This window comes from Trachypithecus francoisi, unplaced genomic scaffold (assembly GCF_009764315.1).
Source record: "Trachypithecus francoisi isolate TF-2019V2 unplaced genomic scaffold, Tfra_2.0 Contig01585, whole genome shotgun sequence".
NCBI lineage: Eukaryota > Metazoa > Chordata > Mammalia > Primates > Cercopithecidae > Trachypithecus > Trachypithecus francoisi.
Window position 1 is genome coordinate 3,996,070 of NW_022681444.1, and position 21,704 is coordinate 4,017,773.

General features: G+C 47.1%; 1 protein-coding gene and 1 pseudogene across 2 annotated transcripts in view; both read left to right on the top strand.

The window, feature by feature from the left end:
- MVB12B (multivesicular body subunit 12B) overlaps positions 1-21,704 on the top strand; it is a 177,504-nt gene that overhangs the window by 83,408 nt on the left and 72,392 nt on the right. For both annotated transcript variants that reach the window (XM_033191261.1, XM_033191272.1), the window contains exon 7: positions 12,970-13,064. In XM_033191261.1, coding sequence (XP_033047152.1) covers positions 12,970-13,064 — 95 coding nt within the window. The remainder of the gene's footprint in view (positions 1-12,969; positions 13,065-21,704) is intronic.
- Positions 18,054-18,132, top strand: LOC117074001 (annotated as a pseudogene).

The window sequence follows — 21,704 nt, forward strand, 5'->3', positions numbered from 1 at the left end:
GGCTCCCTCCTTATGCCTGGCGATCCACTTCCTACTGAAAGTGGCCACTGCAAATGGAGCCTTTTCCACAAGAGGGTAAGTGAACCCATCACAGGCTTTTAAGGAGAAACGGCTAACCTGAAACTATCAGGATGTCCCACTTTCTCAGCTTCTAGGTGGAGGCTGCAAGCAGAAAGGTCTCTGGACCTACCGCGGTCCAGTCCCATGTGTGCACTCGGCCCTTGGCCCTGTCCTGGGTCCTTCAGGGAGACTGTGTGGGAAAATATGTTGGTTTTGGTCACGCAGAATCACATGGTATCTATGAAATGTTAGTAAAAGTCTTTTCAGATAGCAAAGGTGTACATTAAGGAAATATCCAAGCTGACATATAGTTCTAAATGCTGTCATTGAGCCTTGGCCATCTTGAAAGAAGAAAGAGAGTTCACATTTTCTTGTCCTGTTGTGGACTTTCCCCTCCCCAAGGACACCTGTCCTGCAGCGCCCACCTTCTCGAGTCCCACTCTGCAGGGTTTGGATGGTCACCTTGTCACCTTGCCTCAAGTCAGCCTTGTGGGACTGTTCCTTGAGCTTTGCTGCCCCCACCTCCATCATTCTGCTGAGCTCCTGGCCACAGAGGCATCATGACTTCCATTGGGGGTGCTCAGTGATGCATTTTGAACCCAAGAGTTAAATTTTAGAATGCTGGTTGAGGAGGCCTGGGTTTTGGTTTTCCTCTGATTTAGCCACACAGTGCAGATGATCGGAAATACAGCCTTGAAAACATTTTTGTGGGCCTTGCGTGTTCTCTTTGTCATCACTTTTGGTGAGTAACTCTGTGTGTGTGTGTGTGTGTGTGTGTGTGTGTGTGAGTCCCCTGGGCCTTCTTTACACCACTCACAGGCAGTGCTACTTTGAGTGAGTTTTATCACTCTCTGAGCCTATTTCTTCCTCCGTGAAATGGGGATAAAAATGCCTCCTTTGCAGCATTTGTCACGAGAGTTAAATGGCAGGACACAGAAAGCACCACCCTGGTGCCCAGTGAGCACCCGTGCATGCTGGCTTTCTGTCTGTGTCCAGGGTTCATTGCAGAACTTAGCCTAGCATGAGCAGGGCATCCCCTTAGACCTTTCCTTTGCCACCACGTGGCTCCTGCCTGCTACGGTTGCAACTCCAGGTACCAGCACCCCCTCCAGCGCCTCACAGCGTCAGAGACTGGGCGCAGGCATCCTCCCCTGCGGAGCTGGGACTAGAACGGCTATGCTCACAGGTGAGCAGCTGGGAAGGGGTTAAGATAGTAATTGTGTAAGTCTTCCAGGCTTTCTCCCAGTTCTGCGATAATTTGATGAAGAACTTCACCCTAATTAAATATTCAAATTAGGAATAAGTGTCAATATGGCTTCCCATTGCCTGGAATGATGATTAATTGTATTCAAAACTCTAGTGGCCCACTGTAATCTAAACCTAACCGTTGTGCTTGATTATTTCTACACCACACTTGCCATGTTTTCGTTTTAAGATTTAAACTAGTAATTGATTTGCCATATGCCATCAAGCTGCACGTACTTTATGCATTTAGGAACTTGGGGAGTTTGGAATTGTGATTTCCTTCGTCTTCAGTGGCAGCTTTTTTTCCCTTGTCCAATGCCGAGTGATTTGGTTGTGTGTGTGTGTGTGTGTATGTGTGTGTGTATGCGTGCGTGTATATGTTGCCCATGAGGAAGACCCATTCTACAGCCAGGCTGGTAGGTTGGAGTTATATTGATCATGGCTAAATGGGCTTCCTGAATGAAAAATGAACAGGTCTGTGTTTGCACTTACTTCAGGCCCCGTGTCATCTCGGTAAAGCAACAACATAGCATGGTGGAAAGAGCATTAATGCACATCCTAGCCCAGCCATTTTCTTCAGCTGTGTGACTTTGGGTGAGTTACTTAACCTCTCTGAACTGCTTTCCCCCCATGTCTAGGGTACTACTTCCCTTGCTGGGTTGTTTAGATTAGAGATGCGTATGAAGCATGAGGAACAGTGCAAGTGCCTTGTGAGTGGTAACTGCCATAGTCCTAAATAATTACAGGAGTGAAAATTCCAGGAGCAAAGCCTTCACGCCGGCCTCCCTGGAAAGCCACTCCCAGCCATGCAAGTCAAATCCCATTTCCTACCTCCGAGCCTCCGTTGCCCATCCTTGGCTTTGTGACATCTCTTGGGCCACTGTCTAGACTCTGGAATTACTGTTTCATTGCTCAGGCCTTTTCTCTCCGACCACAGTCTTTCCTTTTCACAGGTGGGACCATGGCTCCCATATCCCTGGATACCTCCCAGGGCCTAACGGGGTGCCTGGCCTGTAGTAGACTTTCAACAGATGTTTGTTGTTTTGGTTATTTCTTTTTCATGCCACTGTTTTAAAATTCAAGCCTATAACCGTATTGTCCTTTACGGCCTATGTTTTGATATTCAGAGCTTTTTACTTTGTGATATAGGAGATTTATGTTTGTATTTCAGTTGACTTACAGATAAATTCCTAAAGGGGAAGATACAAGTTTCATTTGATTTCTTAAACTGTCTCGGTGCCAGGCAGTGCCTAGCACACAGTAGGAGCACAATAAAAAAAGTGCGCTGAGTCAGTCGCCACATCCTAATTATAGCAGCCTTGTGTGCTTGTGGATACCGGTCCAGCCTCCCTGGTAAGGGGTTGTGTTCTTTGGGTAATATTTGGAATTGAGTTTTAGGTCTAGGCATAGAAGGTTTATAAGATAGTGAATATAACTGTAGAGGAAATAGGTCTGTTTTAAGTTTTACAAAACCTTACTTGTCTTGGCTGGTGTCAATTACAAAACAAAACCAAAGAGCGACTCATCAGACTGTGAGAAATGATAGTAAACTTGGGGCGTGGTGGTTTCTCTCTGAGGTTGGCTCCAACATCAATATGAAAAGAGAAATCACCACCACTGAAAATATTTTAGAGCCTAGCGTGATTAAAATAACTGACTTTCTGTTTTAGTGGACCAAGTTGCAAGAAAGAATTACAATATCTCCTCACATCTCTGGGTCTTCACAGATCTCAATCGTAATTCAGAGCCTCACTTGGGAAACACAGGGCACTTGGAGCAGGAATCCTGGCTGTGAAGTCATTGAGGAGAATTCGAGTGTTAGTCGGGCCCTTCCAGCTGAAAATGATTCATTTTAATTACCTTCCAGGACGATCCGATACCTGAGCATATGGTCTTTAAGAAATAAGGTTCCCCAAACTGTCAGCAAGTATGGGCAATGGTCAGGGACCTCTTTCTGACACCGTTGACCAGCCTTGGAGAGCGGGCACTCTAGAAGGTGCTTATTAAAATGCCAGCAGGTGCAGCAAAGGTCCCCTTCCCTGTGACTCCCGCACCCTGTTTGTGCCAGGTGTTTTATAAGAGCCTTTTTCTTCATTAAATGGCATTCATTAAGCATGTCCTTACACCTGGCACAGAAGCTGTGCGTCACAGATGACTTCTTCCCAGTGGTGTTTGCAGGAATAAAACGGAATTTCATTTAGCCATTTGCTGTGTTCTTCCCCTTCCTATCTTAACTTGACTTTTGTTGCTTTTCGTGCTTCTGCTGCTGCCCCCACAATCCATTCCCTTCCTTTGTACATGACCTCTGGTCTTTGTCCACCAGCAGACACATTATATAGAAAACAAGATGTCCCTTCAGCACCAAGCACCACCACGCTGGATGCTTTCATACGTGTCTCTTCTACTCTCCCAGCCACATTGGGAAGCATTCTCCTAGTTTTTGCCATCTTTTTTTCCGATTAAAAGAAATAATTTCTCATCGAAAATAATTAACACTTAAAAAATATGGAAAAGCAGTGGGGGCAAATCCACACTCCCACCTTAGAGGCTTCTGTCATCAATACCATGAGCCTCTTCTGCCCGTCGGTCACCTCTGAGTTACTCCCTCCGGGCCCTGTGCTGTGCTGTAGCTTAGCTGTGTGTGCCCATGGAAAAAAAATTGTCTTATGGGGTTGTTTATAATACATCACTCTGCAACTTTTTTTTGCTTGGCTTGTTTTTTTGGTTTTGTTTTACTTAACAGCCATGTCTTTGGGAGTTGGCCACTTTTACAGAAAAACCTCTGGCTCTCTTCATCTATTCGTTTCATGTAATACTTTAGTATTATATGAAAATTCCACATTTTATTAGCCTCCTCTTGTTGATGGTCACTGGGCTGCTCCCAGTCCTTTGCCATGACAAATGCTGCCCCAAGGCCCTGGTTCCTGTCCTTTCCTTCCACAGCTGAGATCACATTCCATACCTGGATCCCGAACTTCTCACTCCAGCCCTCCCCACAAAGCCTGTAAACATGGTTTTATGTCTGCATAATATTCTGAGTCAGACATTGTAACGTTATTTCCAGTTTTTGAGGAGACCGTCATAATTAAGAGCATGAATTGTGTAATTTGCCCCATCGGCATTCAGATCCAAGCTCCTGCACCCTCTGTGTTCAAGTCCAGGCTGTATCCAGCAGACAGGCAAGCTAGGGAGCCCCTCTGAGACACCTGTGGAGTGGGGGTGCTCTCAGCACCTCACTGTAGGATTGGGTTGGGGATCATAAGATGCATATGACAGGTACCTGCTGTAAACAAGTCAACTGATGCTGTTGTTAAATTTTCTTAAGTAGATCATTTCCCACATTTCAGGTTCTTTCCTCAAATTTCAAAAAGGGAAGAATAAATGCTGGTCCTTTTGTCCCATTACTTCCCCATTCTTAAGTATTAAATTGGAATCATCTGGAATGTATTATTGTGTTTCTCCTGGAGAAGGTGACATGAATAATCTTCTGTTGTTGTCTTCCTGCACAAAAGACAACTTGAAGTAGTACAGAATTGCTGAATCACAACTATTTTCACCTTCAAAACTCTGGCTGCATCATCTTCCAGCATTTAGTATGGCAGAGGAAAAGTCTGACGTCACCGTCAGTATTTGCCAGGATGAATCCTCTTTTCATTGCATTTTCTGGAATACTGTGAACCCCATTGGTTTTGTGTGTGTGTGTGTGTGTGTGTGTGTGTGTATAAGCGGTGGGAGATAAAAGTGGCAGCTGCCTCTGACTATGAGTGCGCCTCTGCCTTGCTAGTCACCACTCCCTCGACGCTGCCCTTTGACAGTCTGGGAGGACAGCAGGCACTGCAGCTGCCTGGGCAGAGCCGTCTTCATTATATGTGGCCACTGGGTCCACAAGATTAATGGTAACATTTTAAAAATTCACACAGACCTGGAATCAGCACTAGAAAATACAGATTTAAATTAACAAGGAAAAAGCAGAATCCCATCAAAGGAAATAAATCGTGCTGGCAACTATTGTCACATAATAAAATGTATTCTATAACTGAAGGGCTTTTATATGGAGCTGTCTGCAGCTTAGTGGCCATGTTAATTGAATAAGGTGCCTAAGACTGACTTGGGAGAAAAAAATGAAATTCCCCTCAGCATCTATTTAGCTGGAGCCGTCATCGTTGGCAGCATGTGCTTGCTGACCTGTTTGTTACAGAACAGCCAGTCCCTCCTGCAGAGAGACGTGATGGCCACCAGAAGCAGCAGGGTGAGCCCTGTCTCCTCCGGGCAGTTCTGTGGACAGGGGGAAGGGGGGAAAGCTTGGTAACGCTCCCCGAGGATTTAGGGACTGTTCTAGTTATAATTCTCCAGTGACCAAACAGATTTTGGAATAATAATCCATCATTTGAGTCAAGTGGCAGAAATGGTTGTCCTCTGATGAACAGCCCTTGCTCCAGAGGTCTAAGACCTACTAGGGAAGGTGCCAGAAGGCCTTCACCTCCAGGCACTATCCTAAGTAGAGACAGTTTCTCAAGACTTTGAGTCTCCTTCTCCTTAGTCTGTTGGGGAGCTTTATGAACTCTCCTAAAATCTAAACTCACGAATCTGCCTATAGAGTGGTCAACTTCGGGGCCACTAAAATGACTCCACTGAAACTGCTGTCCATGGGTGCACCAGCCACCATCATTCTCGTGGACCTCTTGGGTTTTTTTTAAATTATTATTTTTAACTATTTATTTATTTTGAGACCGGATAATGAAACTGACTAATTTTGGGGGTTTTTTTGTTTGTTTTTTGTTTTTTGGTAGAGTCGGGGTTTTGCCATGATGCCCAGGCTGGTCTCGAACTCCTGGGTTCAAGCGACCCACTCGCCTCAGCCTCCCAAAGCCCTGGGATTACAGGCGTGAGCCCCCACTCCCGGCCGACCTCTTGGTTTTGTTTGATGCTGTTGAGCACCTGCTCATTCTTATAACTCCCTGGCTGGAAGCTGCAGAAGAGGTGAGCGTCTGATGCCCGTGGCCTCGTGCAGCTCCTGGTCTCTTCCTTCCTCCCTCCTCCAGGTACAGGGTCGTGATCGGGGCCTTCTTTCAGTCTCCTTAGACAGTTCAACCTGTCCATTCTCATTAACCAGAGGCCTTTGTATGGGAAAGAAGTCAAAGAGTGTTGGGTTAACTGACCACAATTGCAAGTTTAAAATAAGGATTTTCTGTCTATGGATGCTGGTCCACAGACACTGGATGCTATGGTCATAGGCACAGGCACAGACCAATAAAGAGTCTTCGAAAATGTTTTAAAAGACAGCCAAATATTTCATGAAACAGTGGTACCACAATTTTTTTAACCTGTCCTCCATTGTTTGATGGTTCATCTGATTCCAGCTTTTGGCTTTATAAGCAGTGCCGTGATGAATTTATTGTTTATATAAAAATATCATGAATCAGAAATAGTTGCATTTTCCAAGCCATTAACCAACCCAGTCGTGAGGATGAGAAGGAGAAAAGTGACAAGGCTTCCTGGAAGTTTCCCAAAGCTATCCCTATTATAAGTCAGAATCAGATCAACAAGTAGATAATCTTAGAGGATTTTCCCTAATATTTGTTAAGCACTCATTGTGTACGGGGCATTTTCTCGCCCCTGGGGATGTGGTGGGAAGAAAAGACGTGATGGAGATCATGTTCTGGTGATATGAAAACAAGTCAGACAGCCCGGTGGAGTGGAAGGGCACCGCAGGGAGGAGGCAGGTGTTGTAAGGGTGGGTGTGGGGGTGCCTCCTCAGAAGGGTGGCCTGACTGGGGAGGGAAGCCAGCCGCTGAGATCTGGGGGCAGTGGCAAGTGCAAAGGCCCTGAGGCAGAAACAAGAGCAGGGGCTGGAGGGACAAAAGCAGCTACTGAGGTTAGCGGACGTGGATGCAGGGAGGATGGACAAGATGCGATCAGAGAGGAGGGCTGGGCTGGAGCTGGCAGCACCTCTTAACCGTGGGCGGGTTTGGATTTCATCCTGATGCAGAGGAAAGGCGCCATGGGTTCTGTTGTGGTGCTACATGGAGGCCCTCATGAGCTGGACTCTAAAACAATGCCAGTGTGGCAAGAATGGGGAGAGTCGGAATAGGATTGAAGCTTGCGTGCTTGTATGTGCTCACACGTGCCTGGTTCCGTGCTGTCAACCCTGCCTGCATGGTGGCCCTCTGTGCCCTGGGAGGGAACACACCCTTGCCAAAGGCCATGTGGCTCCCTGGTGCTAGCCCTGGGATTTGGACCCACATCCAGCAGACTCGGGGCACTGCCCTTAACCGCTACAACTGGTTTGCCTCCCTGGGTGTGCATTCGCACCATTGGTCGTCCAGCTCTGTATATTTCCCTGTAACCTGTCGGGATCACTGAGCTAGTGAGCGGCAGAGGTGTCATGTCCCTGGCATCACTGATTTCAAAAGGGCCTTCAGGAGGGACCCTGTGGCCCGGATTTAGTCGTCTCATTTTATATACCCAATAGTGAAGCTGAATTGGGGTAACTCTAACATAGCAATAACCAACTCTGGAGGACACATGGACTGACCTCTTCATTCATTCCTGGTTTTCCCTTCATCAACTTTACCTCCCAGGGCCTCACTTTCCTATTCTGTTAAATGAGAATAATTACTCCTATCTAAAAAGGTTGCTGAGGGGATGAGGCCGGGTGATATATCCAGGACCCCCAGCCCAGGTCCTGGCAGGTGGGGCTCCACCCCACACTGGGGAACTGGAATCTCATCTTGCCTGAGACCCAGCTGATGGCAGAGCCTTCCTTCTTGTCTCTCATTTTCAGGCTAATCTGACACCAAAGCACCCCTTGGCCACTTCTCCTTCAGCAGTTGACTCGTCCTGTTTAACCACAGGTAACCTGTCCCTGGGGCCCAAACTGTTCTTTCTCATTAATGGGAAGCCTTGATGTGCCTTTCTGTCCTGTCCCCATGTCCCCTGCTTCCTGTGTCCAGGAACAGTGGAAACAGAAATGCAGGGGAAGCTATTTGCTGTGTAGGAAGGAGCCTTCTCCCTAAAGCTTTTTCTGCCCAGGGGGCCTTCCCACCTGCTGCTCTCTGACTGCCGTCCCTTACCCACTCTTGCATCAGCTACTTTAGCTGGAGTATTCAGTCACCTGATTTCAATTCAGCAGATCCCTACTGAGCAGTTATTCTGCAAAAAATACAGTCAGCCTGTGACTCGAATCCTCTTTTAATTTCACATTTGCTACATCAGGCACACATTGTCTATCGTATATGAACAGAAACTTTCTTTTTTTTCCCTCTTGTAAATTCCTGGTTGCTGCTGCTGCTGATTTCTTCTTACCCATACCGGGTTTCCTCCATAATGGAGAGGTGAAATTCAGGGTATAAAACAGAGACCCCTGGAGTCTAATTGGGAAAATACACACTGGGAGAAATGAAATGATAGAGACTAACAGCAGTTCATGTCAAAAAAAAACCCACGGGTTTTCGTGGGCCAACGACAACACTTGATTTGGTCAACAAATGGTCAACAATTGTCTACCTTGTGACAAAAAATTGTCGCAGAAAATGAAGTACAAAATTGATAATATTTGGCCCTGCTCCTGAGGAGGTCACAATCACATTGGGGACAATTTTTTATCAGATGACCAAAGTGTATTGATACCTGGAGTGGGGTGAGAGAAGACACTCAGGCGTCCAAGTCAGTCTGGGGCAAGCCCAGGAAAGGTTTTACCAAAGAGGGGATGGTTGGGTGGGATCTTGAAGTATGAATAGGGGTTTGGAGAGTAGGTAAGGAAGAATGGAGATTCCTAGGAAGAGGGAGTGGCATGGATAAAGAATCAGTCCTAGGCATGAGAAAAACAAGGCCCATTCAGAGATTAACAAGGCTTCCACTCTTCCTGGAGGAGAGGGGAAGTAAGTAGTGGCAAGAGGCAGAATCTGGAAGCGGGGCTGGTGTGCTGGGGATGTGGAAGTGTGTGGAGTGAGAAGACAGCTAAGCCAGGAACCTTGCAAACAGCAACCTCGCAAAGGTTGGAGGTGAAGTGAGAGTTGGGGCGGGGGTGGTGGGCAGAAAGAATCATTTCCAGCAAAGGAAGAGAACTTGGGGCAGGGGGTGAGTTGCAGGGTGAGCCATGCAAAATCTGAGACCTTGGAGGGACAATCAAGTTTGGTCCCGGACATCAGTATTGCATGGGGCAGCTTGAGAGCTGGGCCTCTTGATATCTCTGTTGTTCATATACTTTTTTGTTGTTGTTATTGCTCATATATATCTTTTAAGTCCTAAATTTCCCCCAAACTGTCCATTTAGCGGGTCTGTGGCAAGTCATGTTGACACGAATGAAGTCTCTGCACAAAGTAGGTGGTGAATAATTGTGGGCTCGTGATCATTTGCTGCTACCCTTCCCATCCACACCGGCATCTTAGTTTTACTTCCTCCCTCTCCCACAGACGGGCAGGGTTTTGACATTGTAAGTTGGATCTTGGCACATTTCTGCTTAAAAATCCTTCCAGAGAAAGACAGAACCGATGCTGGGCTCCACGTGGCCTGGCCCCACCTTCTTCCTGACCTTCTAGGCCTGGCAACCCTGGCTTCCTCCTAAGTCTGGAGGAAGTCAGACTCCCCACAGAGCCTCAAGTGCACACACCTCCTCCCTGCCGCATCTCTCTGATTTCTGCCTATCTTCAGTTCCCACCTCAATGTCCCTTCCTCCGGGAAGCCTTCCAGGGAGCCTCCTCCTACCCTCCCCTTCATAGCACTTGAGTCTTCCCACTTTCCATAGGAAATTATCACACTTGTAAGCAAGTGTTCAGGTAACTTTATGGATATTTTCGTGTCCCCCTGCCTGTCCTGCCACCACTGAGTCCCCCACAGATCTGTGTTGATGCATATTTGACCACCCAACAGCTCAGCTGGCCCCATTTTCTCCTCTGCCTCCTGGCTGGCCTGTTTGCCATCGTCCATGTCCACCTGGCTCCCAAAGTTCTGCTAATGCTCCTGCCTCCTCTGTGAGCCTCCCTGAATGCTTCTAGCCCCTGGAGTATTTACTAGAAGGCACAGATCGCTCTGCATCCTTGTTAGGTTGCGTGCATCTTTTTAGGGCTTTGGAGGCTTAGAAATCTTAGTCTGGCAAAATGAAGCAAAATACTTTCCTGGCTCCTGGAAATTCCCTCACTGGTACAGTGAGTGCAGTTACAGCACCTAACCCTAGATCCTTTTGGTCACACACATAAGGCCCTGTGCTCAGAAGGGCCCCACCATGGGTTTAATGCTCTGCTGTTGCCGTCTTGAAATTCTTGATAGCATTTGAATAAGGGCCCCATGTTTTCAACACGCCCTGGGCCGCGCATAATGTGTAGCTGCTCTCATACCTGCCTCGAGGGGCATTGTGAGGAGCCATAGGAGGATGTGTGACACCTGCATTCCCAGGGCTGGCACATGGTGATGCTCTCAGCAGGGTCACCTGTCATCATTTCAGTTCTGCTCAACCACAACCACAGTCGATAATTCACTCTTCTGTTTGCTCAGCTTCATTGACTAAGTGCTGTGGTCAGAGACATTGATCAACTGCTGAAAACCCTTCTACAGCTGCTCCTCGCCCTCGCAGGGTTCCCAGGCCTGGCCAGCCTTCAGATTCATCGCTGGAGCTTGTTAAAAGTATATTTCTGGGCTGCACACAGCCAGGCCCATGGGATCGGACTCCCCAGGGTCAGGGCCTGTGAATCTGTGTCGCAGCAAGTTCCCAGGTGACTGACACCTTCATTAATGCCATGACGGGAGTTTAGGAACCTCCATCCTAGGAGTTTGAACCCAAGCCTCTTGCAATGGTGTTTGGCGCCCTTTCCATCTGGCCCTGCCTGCATTTCTAGCTCCGCTTCCGACGTGTGCTCTAACCCTATGGGGAAGTGCTAGCTCAATCTGACTCCCTGGTGGGTGCCTTTCACTCCCGTAACACCCTGAGGGGTCCTGAAGCCCCATTCCCTTTAACAGAATATATTGTTCCTTCTTTTCATGTTTACCAGCACTCAGTTTTTCTTGTTCCCTGAGCACATGTCACGTTGCACCGTGATTTGTTTCTGCACCTTTATTCCCTGCAGCCTGAGCTGAGGGAGCTCACCTCTGTACCCTTAGTTAGCAACAGTAACAAAGAATATTCAGGTTCCCTCCATGCAAGCCAGTGCACCCAGTGGACACGTTTACTGTGCATGTGTCTGCTGGTTCCCCGAAGCCCTGAGCATACAGTTGGTGCTTGGTTCAGCCTGGCTGGGCCGTGGCTGAGTGTCCGCCATGAGCTCTCACTCTGCGGCTGGCAGACCCAATGCCTTCACAGCCCTTGGAGCTCACCTTGCCCCTGGAAGGGTCCTTCTGCTTCCAGCTCAATCCTGGACCTGTGGGAAGATCCCCTCCCTGGAGAGCCTTTCCTCCCAGGAGTCTTTTTTTTTTTGAGACAGAGTTTTGCTCTGTTGCCCAGGCTTGAGTGCAATGGCATGATCTCAGCTCACTGCAAACTCTGCCTCACAGGTTCAAGTGATTCTCCTGCCTCAGCTTCCAGAGTAGCTGGGATTAGTAGAGACAAGGTTTCACCATGTTGGCCAGGCTGGTGTCAAACCCCCCCAACCTCAGGTGATCTACCCACCTCGGCCTCCCAGAGTGCTGGGATTACAGGCGTGAGCCTCCGCGCCCGGCCCTCCCAGGAGTGTTTATGCACAGCAGTCATTGTAGAAGGTCACACGTGTGGTGTGTGAAAAAGGCACCCAGTGATTGACAGCTTACTTTATGTGATAAGCGTTCCCTCCACCAGTCTCTTCCTTTTCGGAAGTGTCGGGTGTGGCCACAGGTTAGGCTCTGAGCTATTGCAACACAGCCTCCAGTCATCCCACCAAGAGGTTTTGTTGTTGTTTATTCCCCCAGACACCTGTTGGGTTTTAAATATTTTCCTATTCGTTTAATTTTTCTTTTCAGCATTCACTACAGGCAGCTGGTGACCATGCCAAATGGATTGTTTACTTTTGACTAAATGCTCACTTAGTCTGTGTGTTCTTTGTAAACTTTAATGGCTCACGCCTGAGCCATCAAAGACCGTGCTGTGTCTGTCTGGAAGGTGCTTTCCTGAGCACCTACTGTGTGCGCTGCCTAAGGGGGAACACACAGACATAGCAGTTGCGAGCGATGTGCCATTCTGATTTGCAGAGGTCATTAGTCTCCTGAACTCATATGGCAGTAATAATTCCCAACACCTTTATTTACAAAGGGCTTCATGTGCAGTGATCCTCGGTAGCCCTGCGGGGTAGGAATGGAAGCATTTGCATGGCTCCTGGAATAAACCAAGGCTGGTGTTCAGCGCCTGGGTGTTACAGTCCCGCTGGTGCATTTTGCCCAGTGGGCAGAGATCTGGATCAAACCGCCACCCCATAGAGTGTCTTGGGCCTGCTGTAAGGCTTGGGACATACTCTCTTCCTCTTGGATGTCCTTTCTAGTATGGAAAAAAAAAGGTGGCTGTGATGTCTAGAAACTTCCAAATTCCTTGAGAGGACTTGAGCCCGGTGGAGGAGTCACTCGCTTGATTGAGGAGGCGCTGGCCAGAGGCACCGTCTCTGCCCGCTGCTCTGTGCTGCATTTCAGCTGTTGATGGCGTCAGTGCTTCCTGAGTCTTAAGGAATGCTCCTGTAACCTCCTTTCTCTCCTCCTTCTGTTCCTCAGGCACATCTCTCTAACACTTCCCGCCACCTTCCGAGGCAGGAACAGTACCCGGACGGACTACGAGTACCAGCACTCCAATTTGTATGCCATATCAGGTACGTCGGCCCACCGCTGCACTCCAATTTGTATGCCCTATCAGGTACGTGGAGCCACTGTGCAGGCCAGCTACGGAGTCTGCGTCCCGGGCACCACCTCCTTCCACACGTTCTCTGCCTTCTCATGGGATCTGTCTGCCTTACCTCTCTTTTCTTCCCTGCAAGAGGCCTGTTCCCTGCAGGGACCAGGCCTTCCCTTTCCTTTGTGTCGCCACGGAACTTAGAGAAGCGCCAAATACTCAGCATGTTTTGAAACTAATGATGAAAAACAATGTGTGGATTTCACAGACTTGAAGGGAGATTTCCAGAGAATACTCGCCACATTGTTCACCTGCCAGACCCCAGCAGGCTTCCCACGGGGCCTCGAGAGCAGCGCCGAGCTGAGCCCTGGTCGGCTCACCCTCCCATATCCAAGTCTGTCCTCACCTCTCATTTCTCACAGCCAGGTTTGTGGCCAGCGGGTACACTGGCAGTCTCCCCTCACACCCCTGGAGCATGAGTCTGTGATTTCTGAACTTGGCCTTGAAATTGATAGTGTTACCTTGGCGGGAACTTCATCAGTCCTAGTTTTCCTTTTCACCTTCACCCAGGGAGGGGAGAACTTACAAGCCTTATTACAGAATTGAGATTCATTAGGTGCTTGGCAGCACAGGTGACTTGCTAAGAGCCAAGGAAACCCACAAACTCGCCTCCGATTATCCTGGGCCGCCAGTCAGGGGTGTTTGTATGTAAGGGGAAAGTGGCAAATCGGTGCCACTTACCAGCACACACCCTTAATGGTGAGTGACATTTTGAACACAGGAACATGGCATTCATTCATGTACCATAATGAATCGGTTATTTAAAAGGTAATCTTTTTTCTAAAAATTGCAACTACAGGTTACTAAATAGATGAAATAGAACAATGGCATAATTCTTGTCAGTATTAGTTTTTCTCGTTATGATCACTCCCTAATAGGTTTGGAAGTATAAGCAAAAGCCAGTTGTTCCATTTCTGGGTGACATTCCTGCTGGGAAGGGGAGGAACAGGGATGTTCTTAAGCCCCCATCCCTGGCTCCACTCCAGGAACCAGGCTCTCCAAGGGGAGAGCGAACGTGTTTGTCTAAGAACAGCATCTCCAGGGAGAATTTCTTTTGTGCTGTGGCTATTTCAGCAGAGTCGACAAGGAGCATAACAAGTGTGGAAAGATGACCTATTTTGTAGAAAAGCTGAATATTTCCCCAGATGCTTAGTGGCATAGAGGTGCAGAACAGGCCTGTGGAATCCAGCAGGGCGCCCCCATTCAGAATGCACACAAGGGAAGCTCCATCAAAACGGATGACTTTTTTCTGCAGCTCACAAATCTTTTTCCAGCCACAGCGTTCAGCTACACCCACTTTACCTGTGTTCTCTGATGGCTTTCCCAGCTGTTGGCGTTTCTGCAGGAAAGAGCCACAGAGTGAAATCTCCTATGGTTTGGCGGGAACACTGCTGTCTGCCTCTGGACCGCTGCTTCCTCGCCCCGCAGCTTTGATGAGGTGTTGTCTGGGTTCATTTCAGCTGTTAGTTTAGCAATACCAAGGTAACAGCCTCAAGACACAGGGGAAGCCATTCAGAAACTTCCTGTTACATTTATGTAAGTGGCAGTCAATTGGATTTTATCTTCCAAACAGAGGTAGTTGAGGCTACAGCCCCCGGCAGCAGGCAGTTTCAGGCCTCCTCAGTGGCTGCAAGCACCAAATTGCTCTGCCAGGGTCTAGGACCGCTTTGTTGTGTTGCTGCCAGAAATACCCTGCAGGACCTGCTGGCTCCATAAGGCCTGCAAGCTCAGCACTGGGCAACTATGGTGCAACTGGGAAGCCTGCCCGCCCACCCACTGGCAGCCTGCCTGCGAGTCGTTCTGGCTAGGAGGGAGCAGAGACCACCCCCCTCACCCCCATATGAACAGTATTTGGCACTGAGTGGCCTATCTCAGTTTGGTATTGTGAAGTTAGGGTTTCCAATGGTTTCTTCCAAAAACAGTTAAGGCAAAGTGTGCCCCAGACCCTAGCCCTTGCCCAGTACTGATGCCTTGATAGCTGGAGTTCTGCTGATAATGAAATGAATCATCAAATCGTTCTGCCTCTGAACTGGCCCTGGCACAGGGTCACTGCAGACTTCAGGAGCTGAGCCTTTGGTGCAGACTCCTGGCGTGCTCTGTATCCCTCCTGAAGACATTCGATTACTGCTCCCTTGGTGTTCCGTCCCTTACTAAGATAAGTAGATTTCAAAACAGTGTAATTAGAAATTTGAAAAACAGCCCACTCTTAATGTGTATGTATGGTTGTTAAAGTATATTAACTTTTAAATGTTTGCTCAGTGGTATACCTGCTAGTAGATCCCTTTTCCTGTATCTTTCACTAAGACAGTTGCTCCCACCATGCCTGCTAAGGGTGAGACATGGCGCATAGTTGCAAGAGACACCAGTGGAAACGATATGTAGTCCCATCCCTGGCACACAGCAGTGCTCATGATGTGGTCATGGAAGGAAGGAAGAGATGAAGGAAAGCACTTAGCCCCCTGTCTGCCTTGCACAGGAGTACCCTCCCAGACCCCTGGGCCAGGTAGTCATCCTGATTTGCTGCTTGAATGCCTGCGGTGTCTGGGACCACCACCTCCTACCAGCCCACCCATCCCTATGAGATCCTTCCTCGTTAAGATGGGTTCTGTCTTCCTGTTCTTTCACATCCACCCAGCAATTTGAGATACTGCGCATTCTGCTGGCCAAAATCTGCCAGGTGTTCTACACAGTCCAGTTGTATCTCTGTCTTGCCCACAGAAGTGGGGCAAGGAGCTCTTTCTAACTCAGTGCTGAAATCCTGAGATGCTTGTGGCCTGCGCTCTGCTCTCTTGTACCCTAAGCCAAACGGCCACGAAGCCAGCATCCATCCTCACACTTGTCCTAGCAGTATCTCCTAGAAAATACAGATATGCAAAAAGATTTGTCCACAAGGATAAGCACCGCCACTTCTCAAAAATAATACTTCAAGACGGGTGAGAGGTGGATAGATCTTAAATGCCCCAAACAAAGACGAATGCTTAAATTACAAAACAACCATACAGTAGCCTTAACTTTTCAGCCATCCAGAAGTGATGACTTAGATTAAAAGATATATATGAATATTGTTAAGTGGAAAGAAAAACAGGTAACAAGTCAGAATGTGCAGTGTGATCTCATTTTAAAAATTACATCTAAGCTGGGAGTAGTGGTACATGCCTGTAGTCCCAGCTATTCGGGAGACTTAGGAGGGAAGATCCCTTGAGGCCAGGAGTTCGAGGCTGTAATGCGCTATTATGATGGCCTTTGGAAATAGCTGTGCACTCCTGCCTGGGGAACATGGATCTTGTCTCTTAAAAAAATTAATTAATTTTTTAAAATTAACAAAAACTACATCTAAAGGTCTGGAAAGGTCCACGCCTAAGTGTTTATAGTGGTTTTCTTGGGACTTTCCTTTTTTTGGCCTCTTTGCAGTTACTCATTTTCCATAATAGCATGTGTTGCTTTTACAGTAAGAAAAAATATAGACCTGATGTGAGCGTGTCATGTTCTTGGTAAACCCTGCTGGCCTGCAGGATCACCATTTTCTCCTGAGCACTCACGAGCCGCCTCTGACTCATAATATGCTTTCAAAGTTTACTGCAGATCATTTCCAGACCACAGATCAATAATTTTCTTATTGTCCCTTTTAGGAAATATGATTTTTTTTCCGTGTTATCCAGTCCCCTGAAATCACCTGTTCACTTGAGTTCCTCAGAGATCACTGTCTGTAATTCCAGCACCATCCTTTACATCCTGCTGGCCCTCTGGATGCGGACTGGGCAGGCAAGCAGCGGGCTGCTCGAGCCACCTCCCTGCCTTCCTTGCTCTTCACGTTCCCCATCACTGTGTCACTCTGTAGGGTTTGAAGATGGTTTTCCCTAAAAAGATAAAATGATGGTCGCTTGGCTTGGCTCACTCTGTTATCCATCTGGGTTAGGGTCGGCAAACTAAAGCCCATGGCCCAATCCCATCCACAGCCTGTTTTGTATGACCTGCAAGCCAAGGATGGTTTTAATATTTTTAAATAGTTGGACAAAAATAAAAAGAGTAATATTTAGGGACATGTGAAAATTATATGAAAAACTTTAATGTTTGTAAATAAAGTTTTATTGCAACACAGCCATGCCCAGTCCTTTACAAATGGTCCTTAGCTGCTTCACATTCCAATGGCAGAGTTAGGTGTGTGCAGCCAACACCGGATGGCCCACACATCCTAAATATTTACTCTCTGGCCCTTTACAGAAAACATTTGCCAACCCCCGGTTAGGGTCATCACTCCTAAGCCATGGGTGCTATGCATCCTCTTTCTTGCTCTAAACAAAATATTTAAAAACAATCTTTTTTGATGTTTCTTACCTTGCTGACTGTAGCTTTCCTGGTGCTGGTCTTACTGGTGTGACCCCTGTAGCTTTGTGCTTTTGGTTTTTTGAGCAGGCTTTTAAGATCTTACGTCTTTGGAGAGCCCTCTTCCGAGTCATGTTGATTTCTCTAAGTTCTACTCCAATCCCACCCCTGGGGTTTCCTGGTCAGGACTCTTAGTGGCTGTTAGTTTTCTTAAGAACATCTTATCTTTCCTGAAAAGTCTTCTATTTTAGTCCCAAATGGTACCACCCTACCTTTTTTTCTTTGAATTTTTTATATGTTTAGATGTCTGCCCATTCATTCATTTCTCTTTCATCTATTCTAGAAGGATTTAAGGTAGCTCCAAAAATACAGATGGCCAAATGAAAACGGAAGTGAGGAAACACAAGTGAATGGAAATAGGATAGAAAGTAGGTGCGGCTGTTTGCAGGGGATATCTAGATTAGGTTCTGAGGCAGAGGGCTGTCCCTTAGGGATAAGAGAGAAACAGGCTAGTTGCTTGGGAAGAATTGAACTATTCTCTTGAGCCGGAAGAGCTGTCCTTCCTCATAAACAGGCCCCGTGGGTCAGCGCTGACTCCCACGTATGCATTCCTTGGAAAGCTGAATAAAATGAGCAAAAAAACCTCTGCCACCAAAATGAGTGCTTTTGTTTTCTTTATTTCTTTATTTCTTTAGTTCTGCACTTGCCCACATTATTGCCATATGAGTGTTAGTCCTACGGATACATATTAAAGCTAGTAGACATCTCAGAGGACACTGGACATGAATGAGAGAAATGTAAATATTTATAACCCGGAGGCAGGGAAGGAGGGCTCCATAAAATGCTGTAAACAACATAGCAATTGCTTTTCAATAATTATAACTGTAAGTTTGATAAGAATAGCGTATCTATATCTCTCTCCATGTATTGGGGAGACATCTACTTGTTTGAAATGAACCTAAAATGTCTGAAAGTTGAGTGAGATGTTTCTTAAGAAATGTTCTTGGCCGGGCGCGGTGGCTCAAGCCTGTAATCCCAGCACTTTGGGAGGCCGAGACGGACGGATCACGAGGTCAGGAGATCGAGACCATCCTGGCTAACACGGTGAAACCTCGTCTCTACTAAAAATACAAAAAAACTAGCCGGGCGACGTGGTGGGCGCCTGTAGTCCCAGCTACTGGGGAGGCTGAGGCAGGACAATGGCCTAAATCCGGGAGGCGGAGCTTGCAGTGAGCTGAGATCCGGCCACTGCACTCCAGCCCGGGCCACAGAGCGAGACTCCACCTCAAAAAAAAAAAAAAAGAAATGTTCTTGTGGTGGGCGTCAGGCACCTTATGGGGCTGGAGACCTTGGGGAATGTCAGGAAAGACAGATCTTCCCCAACCCCCTGCCCAAACCTACTGCACACAGCTGCACCGGAGGCTTCCTGTAAGGATAGGCGCCGCCAAGGAGAGTGCAATGCGGCTTTTCTAACCTGGGAAGGTTTTTTGTCTTATGGCAGGTTTTGCTTAACATACAGGGCACCATAGGATGGGAAACCATACCATACTATTCTCTTGTTGTATTTGTTGTTATAATCTGATTTCTATCTCCAAGTGCACAGTTTTTAACCAAAGAAAGCTTATTTTTCTCTTTTGAAGAAAATGACATAATAAAATTAAGCAAATACCTATTAAAACTGGCATATAATAAAACCAAAAAATCTCAAACACCCCATGAATGCAGGGTGAGCCACAATGCAGAAACTCCGCAAAGCCACACAGTGCAGTGAGCTGTGGAGCTGGGATTGCTTTCCTCTTTAGGACCTAGACAGATTGGCTCACTGACATCTTCATTTATCCATCGGCATTAGGCTGACTATAAAAGTGAAGGGGGCACACAGTTGTCCCAGGACGGAAGCCTTAACCTGGATCTGTCCGGGCAGACTGGGGTGTATTGGCCACTCTGCCTTCAGCTTTTTTTTTTTTTCAGTTTTCTTTTTGATTACTGAAAAAGCCAGCTTATTGTCCTCCATAGCTGTTCGCTTTTTAAAATACCAGCCCCCCTTTCAGGATGTTTGACACCAGGAAAGATGTTGTTGTGGTCAAGTCAGTGTCCATCATCTCGTCAGTTTGGATCATGGCCCCTTGTACAGAGAGAAGGAGGATTTTATCTGTAACTCAGAACCGTGGGTGAGCCATGTAGCTCTGACATTGGAGTAGGAAAGCACAAAGCAATTAAAAATAATTAATGATTTCTGAATATCAGCCTTCTCCATGCAGTTTTAATCTAGTCCTCATTTAAATTGGAAGATGGACATTTAATTATCAGTATTATGAAATTCATGATTTATATATTTCATCCAATTGGATAAAATTTCTGCCACCAGCTTTTTATCTTATGATGAAAAAAATGTGTATCTTACAATGTGATCATTTAAAAACTCATCTACAGCATACCAAACAATTCCAAACATATTTTCCTTTCATTTGCAGTGATTACATGATTTCTGTCTCTCAATTAGGGAAAAAAAAAACCCGGAAAATTGAAAATAAATGTAATACTTTAATGATCAGAAAGCACTGCAGGGTTGGGAAAATGAAGGGTAAAAGACTGAAACAATAGGGTACTTGAGAAGCACTGTTCCCTCCTGTGTCAGGTGTGCTGACACAACTGTTAGGCATGTTGTAACGTTCATGGTTTGATGCTGCAGAGTTTGCATCCACATTCTGGGTGTGCCTGCGGTTCTCCTTTTCCCTGTGCTCAGGGGAGGGTGTGGGCTGAGTGAGTGTGCTCCTGATAACCAGCAAGGAGGGAAAGGGCCGCTGTCTTCTGGTGCAAGCCCCTGAGTAGTGTTAGCCTCTGCTTTCACAGGTGTCCCTGTGGCCTTTGTCTTCAGTGGATATGTTCTCGTGGCTCGGGGTGGCATTGCATTTCCAACCCCGGCTTCCCTGAGGTTCTTCGCTCCACGGAGGATTTTCATAATCCCCGACAACTGGCTCAATCGGTGGTGGGTGAGCGTATGGGAAGGTGGGACGGGATCTGAGATAGGAACATCAGTTTGGCACAGCCACTGATAATAGCATATGGGAAAATTCCTGAATGAAGTGAAAAGGTATTTATAATAATTGTGCTTGAACCAAGAAGGAAAGAAGTCATTTTGAAGGCAGATACGTTTTTATCATCACCTATAAGAACCATTTTTCTCATCCCCTATAAGAACGCTTATCTATCCATCTCCTCTTGCCCTGACAACAAAATCAAGTATAAAGAAAAATAGAATAAGAAAAAGAAGAAACGAATGGGAACGGATGGGGAATTGATCACATGGTGTGTTTGTATATCCTTATGTAAAAGGTGCGGCTGACAGGTGGCCAGGTTTGCTCTGTACACAACCATGTGTGTGCTGTCAGGCGCACGCACGCTGCCTTGTTTCGATTGATGAATTGCCTGCTTTCTTGATTAAACCTTCCGTCACTTAAGAAACAAAAAGCCTGTGTTTAGATGGCAGAGTGGGACATGTCAAAAAAATCTGTCTCCTTTACCTTTGTGCAGATGTTGGGCACAGACTGTAACATGTATTATTAAAATGAATGTGGCATTTACTGTGCATTATTCCTTTCCTGGGAGAAAGGACTGTAAATTATATGCTAATAATAAGCTTTAACCCTTTCGAAATGCAAAAGATTTAAGAGTGCAAATATTCATGTAGGCCTGGCTAATTGGATGTGCTTTTCTACATCCACCATGGTGGCTGTGTCACTGAAGTTAATGAACAGTGTGTGCAGGCAGACACACAGGGCACTTGGGGAACTCCTGCCTCCTGGAGGTTTTCTGTAGTGCGAGTGCCTCCTCTAGGACTTCACAGAGAGACAGACCCTGAGAATGCTGAGCTGGGCTCTGGGTCATCTGATTCCAGATGAAGTCCATGGTCAGGATCAGCTCCCCAGCAGGTCCTCTGGAGCTGAGTGTTAAGCATGGTCCTCTCTTCACACACTTGCATTCTCACTTATGGGGCGGGGCCTGGGCCTTCTGGGCTGCAGCCTGGCAGGCATCAGGCTTTGGTGCCCAGCCCTTACTTGACTGTCTTCCTTGACCAGGCTTTTCTATAGCCTCAGCCCGGTTGTTCAGGTAGCCAACTCATCTCTCCAAATTAGGCCCCTTGCTCCTCAGATCACACCTTTGTGCGCCGCCACAGCCTGACTGCGTTCATTCAGACCTCAGACCTCACCTGCCTGGTGTTGGGGCTGTCAACAAC